Source organism: Dromiciops gliroides, chromosome 2 (assembly GCF_019393635.1).
Source record: "Dromiciops gliroides isolate mDroGli1 chromosome 2, mDroGli1.pri, whole genome shotgun sequence".
Taxonomy (NCBI): Eukaryota; Metazoa; Chordata; class Mammalia; order Microbiotheria; family Microbiotheriidae; genus Dromiciops; species Dromiciops gliroides.
The window spans coordinates 348,197,006-348,206,556 of NC_057862.1; the positions used below are offsets into that span (position 1 = coordinate 348,197,006).

Here is a 9,551-nt window from a genome sequence, read left to right on the forward strand (position 1 = left end):
GTGGGTATACCACAAATATCTTTCCTGGGTCCTTTCCTCTTCTCTCTTAGTAATCTTATTAGCTTGGGTTTAATTATTATCTCTAGGCAAATGACTCTCAGATTTTTATCTAGCCCCATCCTCTCTCTTGAACTCCAGTCCCATATAATCAATATACTATTGTATATTTTGAACTGGATTCTCTATAAGCATAGCCAAAACTGAACTCATTATCATTCTTTCAAAACGTACCCCCTTCCTAAACGTACCCCCTTCCTAAAGTGTCCCATCTCTGTCTAGGACACTACTATCCTTCTGGTTATGCAAATTTGCCACTTTAGATTCATCTTTGACTCCATTTGTCAGTGATGCAATAGAGAGTATTTATGCCTTGGAAGCTGGTTAGACTAGATGACCTGAGGTCCCTTTCAACTATGTTCTAAATTAATGGCTCTCCTTAAAAGCTTATGACTTGTAGGGTACTACTTTAAAAAAATTCATTTTTTCAGTTCCAAGTTTTCTTTTTCTCTCCACCACTCTCCCACCTATTGAAAAGCAAGAACTATGATATAGGATCCCACTTCTAAGGCTAGAAGTCTTGTGGTGTAAGAGAAAGAGCAGCTGGGTTTGGTATCAGTACAACTAGGTTTAGATTCTAATTGTATCTAACAAACTATGTGACCAGGTCTAGTTCTTTATCCATTGTGCTAGCGTCCCTAAACTGGAAGTATTTCTAGTTATAGTGCCTTGTTGGGATTTAAACTCAGGTCTTCTGACTCCAAATCCAGCACTCTTTCTACTTAGGGGTTGATAGTTGATCATTGAAATCTTTTGCCACTTTGGATTCTATGACTATATGATTTTAAGATTTAAACTTAAGGAAAGGGGAAAATAAGAGATAAAGTTTACTGAAGAACATTCAAACCTTTTAATTTAAGGAGACTGGGATTCCATTAAGCTTTTTTCTAGTTCTGTATCCCTGTAGCCTTTAGGGTCCTTCGGGGAATGTGCAATGTTAATTCTTTCTCCCATAAGTCCCCATCTTGCTGCCACTTACAAAAGATTAATGTCTGTTGTGCATCTATGTTTCAGCTCCTCACAAATTTTATTTCCCCTACGTGAGTGTTTTTATTGCTCTGAGATTTCCAAGGTTCATGTTATTCATAAGAAAGTTGAGGTTTATTGGGTATTACTGAATTGAGATTCTTGACTATTTGAATGCTAATGAAGCATCATATTTTCTGGAATAACTAGAGCACTATATCTTCATTCAAAGATTGGCAGAATGTGGGTGGATCTTTTCTCTTCCTTTCCTACTCTGACTTTTCCCTCTGGCTTTCAGCAACATTTGGGACATATCTGCTCAGAAGAAAGAATTTTATATCAGCATATCATAACATAGTGGAGAGATCATTGGACTGGAAGTCTGGAGTTCTGGGTTGGAATCAGGGCTCTGATACCCTCCAACTATGTGACCCTGGGCAAATCACTTGACCTCTCTCTGAACCTTAATTTCGTCATTTGTAAAATGGGGATGATAATAATACTTTTGTTATGTTGCTTTTGTTATAAAGAAGACATTTTGTAAGGTTTAAACACTAGAGAAATGTTAGTTGAGCTTTTTATCATCATATATGATAATCATCAATTATGTATCATCAGTGCTCACAAGTTGTGTGCTTCTACGAAAGCTCATCAAATGCTAATATTCTCGAATTCATGCTCTAAGGCTTCTAATGACAGAATAAAACTATCAGAAAAATCACAATGGCACAACTGCACATAGGGTTATGGAAAGAGTATAGCCTATATAATTAACTACAGGATGTTACTGCCAATGGCTTACCTATGAGGAGTGGCAGAAAAGGCATCAAGGAAAGGGCATTAAGACAGGAAAAGGAGATTGGCCAGTCCTGTAACAAGAGAATGGAATCACTGACAGTCAGCCTGGATATTGTACAGGCATCCATGAAATATGAAAACCAGCAGAGCAAGGATATGGAGGATTTATGTAAAGACATAAAAGAGAATAGCACAAGATAAGCAAGTATGGGGGGATTGTGATCTGCACTGGTAGAAGAAATGATTACAAGGAGGAAATCCTACATTCAGCTAAACATTGAGTTATAATATTGCATCAAATTGCAAAGTTGAAATTCCATGAAAATGCGAGTAAAGAAAAAAGGTTTGTGACAGTTTGAGCCAATCCACTAAAGAGCTCTGTAGGGATCTCTGATTTGAGAGTACAGTGATATCAGATGTTTATTAAAAATACTATCTTTTTAAGAGGGTCAATGAGCAGACAAGAAGAGAATCAAGGAGTTTGATTGATAATTACTTTCCATGTCAGATAAAATACTATTCAGATTGCTCTATCATGGGTATTAGGGTAAAAATCCTATTGGCAGATTGGTTTGTTGATCATTCTGAATCATGTTGTTCATTCTGCCACAAGCCCAGCTAAATCAGTGCCTTCGAGGCAGAGTTAGAAGCTAATTGACAGCAGGTTGTAGTTTGTGTCAAATAATACATATGCTTATGATGGAGGGAGAGAGATGTTTACAAAATACACTCATTGTACTTAATGCCTATTCAGCTTCTCATCCCACACATGAAGCTTCCAGGATATAGCAGGGGGCCCCCCTGGATTTGTATCAGGGATAAAATTCTGACTGCCATTTCCTGGCTATCCTGGGCAGATCCTTTAGCCTCTTTGAGCCTCATTTTCTTTACCTGTTAATCAGAGATGCTTATCGTTATACATGGACTACTGACAGTCTCAATGGTTTTTCATGATGATCACATGAGATAATATATGCTAAGTGTTTTATAAATTCTAAAGCACTATGAATATGTTCATTGTTGGAATGACTATTGTTCCTGTTTCCCATTCTTATAAGACTCTGTCATTCTTTGTATCTCCCATCATTTCATCACTTCTAGTGGAGGCAGCATTTTGGTTAAAAGAACATTGAAATTAGAAATCCTAGGACCTGAGCTTGAATCATGATTTCTCTGCAAATTACAATCTGAATGACTTCAGGCAAGATATTTAGCCTTGCTGGGCCATAGTTTGTTGATTTATGAAATGAAGAAGTTGTACCAGATGACCTCTAAAGTAATTTCCAGCTCTGGAACTATGATCCTTTCATATTGACCCCCAAACAGACTATATTCCTGTGGTGCTCAGGTTCCGTAATTGTACCAAGGTTATCCCTTACAGCATTATGATAATGTGAATGATTGGGAAACTGAGTAAAATCAAATGAGTCTAAGGAGGCCCATTTCATCCCATCGCCTTATCTCTGAGCTGAACATTACTTTTACAGATAAAGTATCCTCTGCTTATTTCTCTTGGAATAACATGATGGCTGAGAATTATAAAATTTTAGACACAGAAGGTATAACAACATTTTACATGTCTACTTCGTGTACCAAATACTGTGCTAAGTGATGAGGAGATACAATGTTTAGATAAAGTGTGATCCTGACTCTAAGGAGCTTACTGTCTAAGGTGCCTTAGAAGTCATCTAGTGCAAATCTCTGTAAATGGGACAACTGAAGCTCAAGGTGAGAAGTGACTTCCTCAGAGTCAGACCACAAGCTAGTAGCAGGGTATGACCCAACTCGCTTTATGACATTTCTTGATTCCCAGACCATGGCTCTTTCTAATACGCTAATTTGCTTGGGATACTATAAAAATAATTGACCATCCTATAAGGTATAACTCCTAATAGAAGTCTTCCCCATATAGAGCCTGGTCTAGTAATTTTCTCATAATTTAAGACTCCAGCTGGCCTCAGCCCCAATATTCCTTTAGCTCATTCCTAACTGAATCTCCATAGTCAGAGCCTCCTAGCCAAATTCTTGTCTTCAATCAAATTTGTGATTCAAAATAGCCCTTTATTCCCTCTCAATTTACCCCACCCTCTTTTCCAGTTGGGGGTCTGAATTGTCAGGTAAATCCTCTTCAGAGGCTCTGGGTTCAAATCCTAATTCTGGTACTATCTGTGTGTCTTTGAACTCAAATCTCTTTGCCTTACTGGATTTCAATTACCTCAATTGCAAAATGAGAGTATTAACCCATATGATCATTAAAACTCTTCAGACTCTCACTCCTATCATCTAATTTCAGCTAAAAAGATAAAGAGCACAATGCTATTATGCTTAATCACTCAATCAATCAACAAGTGTTTATTAATTGCTTGCTATATGTCAAGCACTGTGCTAGGGGATAATTTAAAAAAATGAAACCCCTTACCCTCTTCAGATGATATACCCAGGAAATTCTTAAATGGCATCTCCCCCACCTCCTTATTTCTGTTGTGCTTTGAAGTTTACAAATAATTTTCCTCGCAACAAACCTGTCAGCACCATGGTCAGGGGGAGGGAGGAGTTAGTAATAGTAGTAGTAGTAATATCAATCAGCACCATGGCTAGGGAAATCATAAAACTCTATCAAGGCAAGTTATCACTAAACTTTTTCTGGCCACAATTTCATTGCAAAGTACCCTAGAATAACAACAGAAACCTTAAAAAAACCCACAAAACATTTGGTTTATGCAAATGTTCCATATGAACAGAACTAAAATCTGAAGTGAAAAGCTCCATTTTCAAAGGGACACAGGAGTGGCATGAGGGTGGACTGCTGGACTGCTGACTCTGATTAGGAATGGGAAAGCAGCAAATGAGGTTGTGAGCTGTGTGGAAGTCTAGTTTTGTAGGAAATGTGGACATACCCACACACACTTGCATACACACACAGACACACACACACACCGACTTCTTCATTACTTTTATAGTCAAAGAGCAAACTCATTTATAAAGTCAGTCCTTCATCAAAAGCATACAGACTTCTCATTTAACAGTGTGAGCAAATATTGCCTAAAGTTATTTTAGATAATAATAAGTTCCTCTCAAAGTTTAGAAGCAGAGACTTTTCTGAAGGCCTTTTTTTTAATATCATTTTCCCAAGTGAGAAAATGCTTTATCTCTTTCTGTGAACAAATGTCTCATTTTACTCTTGAAGGAGTCTTCTTTAAATTTCACAAAGCAAATTACAATCATTTTCTCATCACATCATCATAGCATAACCTTGCAGAGTGGTTACTATACTTACCACTCCGCCCGCCCCATTTTACAAATATGGGTGAGATCACCAAGGCCACATAGCTAGCAAGGTAGGAGTTGGACTCTAGTTCTCTTCTAATTACAGATGTAGTGCTTGTTCTACTATGCTACACTGTCAGACCTACTACACAGTCCATAAATATCATCTATTACATTCCTCTCATTTTACAGATGAGGTTCAGGATGGAGAAGAGACTTTCCCAAAGTCATACAGTCAGTTAGTGGCAGAACCAGGCCTGGAGCCCAACTATATGGACTGGAAGTCTGGTGTACTTTAAGAAACATCAACAACTTCCCTTCCATCTCAGCAACAAATTATAAAAGCTACCTAATACACTCCTAATTAAGTTTTTTTCTCAGTTATATAATCCCAATTCATAGGTGTTATGTAGGTGTCAAGATTTAGAGAATTTATAGAACATTAAAGAATTCATGTCACTAGCACTTAGCACAGTGCCTGACACATGGTAGGCCTTGATAAATGTTTATCATATTGTATCATATTACCTTGGATGGTCTCCTCTTTTACAAATGAGAACTTTCTGTGTTTGTATTATTTACCCCCCCCCCCCCCAATTCTTTAGTCACCTTCAAGGCCTTTTTCTCTCCAAGCTGTCTGTCTATTCACAGTGTATACACATATGTCAGAGACAACCTGGTCTAGTAAAAAGAAATTGGACCTAGAGCTGGGAAAACTGAGTTTTAATCTTGGATTTGTCATTTACTAGCTGGGTGATTGTAGGCAAATCATTTCATCTCTCTCCCCCTCAGTTTCTATTAGTAAAATGGGCACAATAATAACTGTACTGCCTATTATTTCACTGGTCTATTTTGAGGAAAGCACTTTTAAACCCTAATAGCTTTAAAATGGGAGTTATAATTATCTCTCTGGAAACATTTAGGTGGCAGAGTAGATAGAGTGCCTGGTCTGGAGTCAGGAAGACTGATCTTCCTGAGTTCAGATTTGGCCTTAGACACTATCTGGGACCCTGGGAAAGTCACTTAATCCTGTTTGCCTCAACTTACTCCTCTGTAAAATGATCTGGAGAAAGAAATGGCAAACCCCTCCAGTATCTTTGCCCACAAAACCCCAAATGGGGTCATGAAGAGTTAGACATGACTGAAAATGACTGAACAACATCAGGAATATCATGGTGAAGTTTACAACATATCAAAGAGTGGTATAAAATGTTTTTTCCCCTATGTCCTCTGTATTATTACCCCCATGACCTTATAGCATTTCACTGGACTTGCAGTCTGCCAAAGGTTCAAGTCCTGGCCCTGCCGCTTATGTATGACCTTGAACAAATTACTTCCTTTCTCTGGGCCTTAATTCCCCTCTTTCAAATGAAGAGTTTGCACTAAATGCAGTCTAAGGGCTTTTCAAGATCAGGATCCCATGACTACCATTTCAATGATCTTTCTCTTCCCCCTTGTTGTAATGAACTCTGACTCCTACCTGCTACTCCAAGTGGCTTTTATAAAAGTAAACAGTTTCTTCCATTATTATGGGTGGGTGGGAGGGCAGTTCTTGGTTTCCTTATTTTACCAGGATCATATTACTCATCCTTTTTTATTTCTTGATTTTTGCTCAGCTGATTGATTTTATTCTCTCCACTGAGGTGTGTTAAGCGGATGGCAAAGTAAAAGGAATGCTTTTTTTCCTCGGTAGCAATGCAAGGACTGTAGGGGCATGACAGGCAGTGGCAAAGAGTAGGACAGAGCTGGAGGGATACATCATACTCAGTCATGTTCTAAATATGTTGTGAATCTGTACTTACAGAGCATCAGATCTGAAAAATCTCAAACTTGAGCATGGAATGTCAGGGCTAAGAGGGACCTTAGGACCTTATATCATAGAATGACCAAACTTGAAGGAGCTTTAGAACATAGAATAAAGAATGACAGGGGCAGCTAGGTGGCGCCTAGCACCAGCCCTGGATTCAGGCGTACCTGAGTTCAAATTCGGCCTCAGACACTTGCCACTTACTAGTTGTGTGACCCTGGGTAAGTCATTTAACCCTCAATGCCCCACAAAAAAAAGAATGACAGACCTAGAATATAAATGTCCAAACTGGAAGGAATGCTCAATATCATCTTGGTAAATCCCTTTGTTTTGCAAAGGAGGAATCTGAGGGACAAAGAGTAGAACTGATTTGCCCAGGGCCCCCAGCAAGTCAGTAGTGGAGGAGGGATATAAAAAGGCAGCCCCCCTAACTTCCAGCCCAGTCCCTCTCCTTCCTCCTACATCCCAGCCTTATTAACAGTCTAGTGAGAATGCAAACATGACATTTAATTGTCAGGTTTGCTTTGATGTATCTCTTCCCTACATGGAGACTAACAGCAAATTTCTCTCATAGGTCACTATTCTCGTCAGCCTGGCTCTGGCATTTCTTGCCTGCATTGTATTTCTGGTGGTTTACAAGGCTTTCACCTATGACCACAGCTGCCCAGATGGATTTGTTTATAAGGTAAGGAATATCAGCCAAAGGAGTCGCCTGAGTTAATCGGGGCATTTAATTGGGTGTCTTGTTATAGTCTTGTCTCCATTTGTTTCTAAATAAGGTAAATGAATTGGGCTCAAGTGGGTCTGAGTCCTTGGTGAGAAGTCACCTCTTGTTATGTGTGTGTTTCTCTCTCTTTCTCCCTCAGCATAAGCGTTGCATCCCAACTTCCCTGGACGCGTATTACTCAGCACAGGATTCCAGCTCCCGGGGCCGGTTCTACACTGTCATAAGCCACTACAGCGTGGCCAAGCAGACCAGCTCCAGGGCCATCGCCCCCTGGCTCTCTGCAGCAGGACCTATAAGTCACGAATCAAAGGCTGTGAAGGCGGATGGCCATTAAAGATGCTCACCTCACCAGCGGGGGAGAAAAGGGGGAAGGGAGGGGGGAGGGGGGTAGGGACACAGGCTTGGTAAAACCTGTGCTCCAGTTACCAGACAACACTGTCCTCCCAGGGTTCCACAGAGGGAGGAGCAAGCCTAAATGAACACACAGGAGGAGTTTGAATTGATATTTACTTTGGTCCATTGTTATTCTCGTTGATTTGTAACTAACTGAGTCGAGCTCTTGTACAAAGGCATGTTTGGTGTTGATTGTTACAATGTAAACTATTTTTCAAAACATTGCTTACTATTTGTTAGGGAAAAAAAACAAAAAACACAAAATGAAATAAAACCAAGTCACTCTCCCAGAACCCTGGCCCAATCCCAGCAACACCAAGAGAGAGGGAAGGATCTCCCCTGGTCCTGTTAAGTGAGAGAGTATGGCCATGGCCTGGGCAGGCTCAGGAGAATGGATGCAAAACCAGTTTGACCATGTGTGGAGGGCGGGAAAGGGTTAGGGAGGCAGGGGGGAATCTTTCATGCCATGTGTGTGGTAGAGGGATCTGTAATCTTCTGTCTGGGCCTGAATTGGCCTGGCCTCTCACTGCTTCATAGAAACTACAGGTGCCAGGCGGAGGTAACTTGAAAAAGCAAGCTAAGATTGATAGTGGAAGTGTTTTCAACCTGAGTTAGTGACCCAGGAAAGGCTCTTACCCACTTTTCCAGTTGTGGGAAGACTTTGTGGCTTGTAGCATAAATTTGTCTCTTCTCTGAATGAGATGAAGTTTTTGCCCACAAGATACAGTCCAGAAGGTCCTTGGTTCAGATTCTTAAACCTGGCTTCTGCCTGCAGTATCCATGCCACAGCAAGGCCTGATGTGGCACACATATATAGTGGGGACTGAATACTATTATTGACTAGTTACTCTGCTATGCCTCCCATCTGCTAATTTGTCTTAGGCAGGCCACAGGGGAGCCCACATGACGTTGTTGTAGGAAAGATGAGAATAGAGTCAGGTTAGCAAGATTGAAGTGTGGGGTAGGGCTTTTCAGTAATCTCTGACAAGCTGTTAAGAAGGGTATAGCAGAAGAGGCCTACATCTGGTGAAGCTATCAATGCCATTATACTCAGCATCTACATAGAGAAAATAGTATAGTGAAACTGTCATGCCCAAACCTATCCGCTGATTTTCTGTCCCTGCCATGATTCACCTGTAAATTCATCTGTCACTAGAAATGGGAAACAAACAAAAATGACCCCCAGCAAACTGCCGAATAATTTATAATTTTGTGGCGTATTTTTGTCAGTAGGTAGCAAAGACTGAAGTATTTTTTGGTGTAATTCTTGAACTTTTCTGAGAAGAAAAAAATAAAGATAGATGTGTCTGAGAGTCCTCACCTTTCCTGAGTCCCTGTGTCTTTTGTGCGTCTCAGTGTAGAGTGGAAGGAGTTGGGGGTGCATATGATCAATAGATTAGAGGAATGCCAAGGTCCCGAGCCAGCTCTTTAGTGGGGACTGGATCAGGACCCAGTGAACTTGACTTAGAAAACAGATATTTCATATACTGGTGATCTGGAGGCATTGGGGAAGGAGAAACCGAGTCTGTGGAGGCT

The 9,551-nt window shown here is 40.2% G+C and overlaps 1 protein-coding gene across 1 annotated transcript in view; it reads left to right on the forward strand.

Annotated features, from left to right (window-relative positions):
* The window catches only part of NSG2 (neuronal vesicle trafficking associated 2), a 62,950-nt gene extending 53,615 nt beyond the window's left edge, over positions 1-9,335 (forward strand). The window contains exons 4-5 of the mRNA XM_043989079.1: positions 7,470-7,580; positions 7,762-9,335. Coding sequence (XP_043845014.1) covers positions 7,470-7,580; positions 7,762-7,956 — 306 coding nt within the window. The 3' untranslated portion in view covers positions 7,957-9,335. The remainder of the gene's footprint in view (positions 1-7,469; positions 7,581-7,761) is intronic.
* Positions 9,336-9,551: the final 216 nt, after the last annotated feature.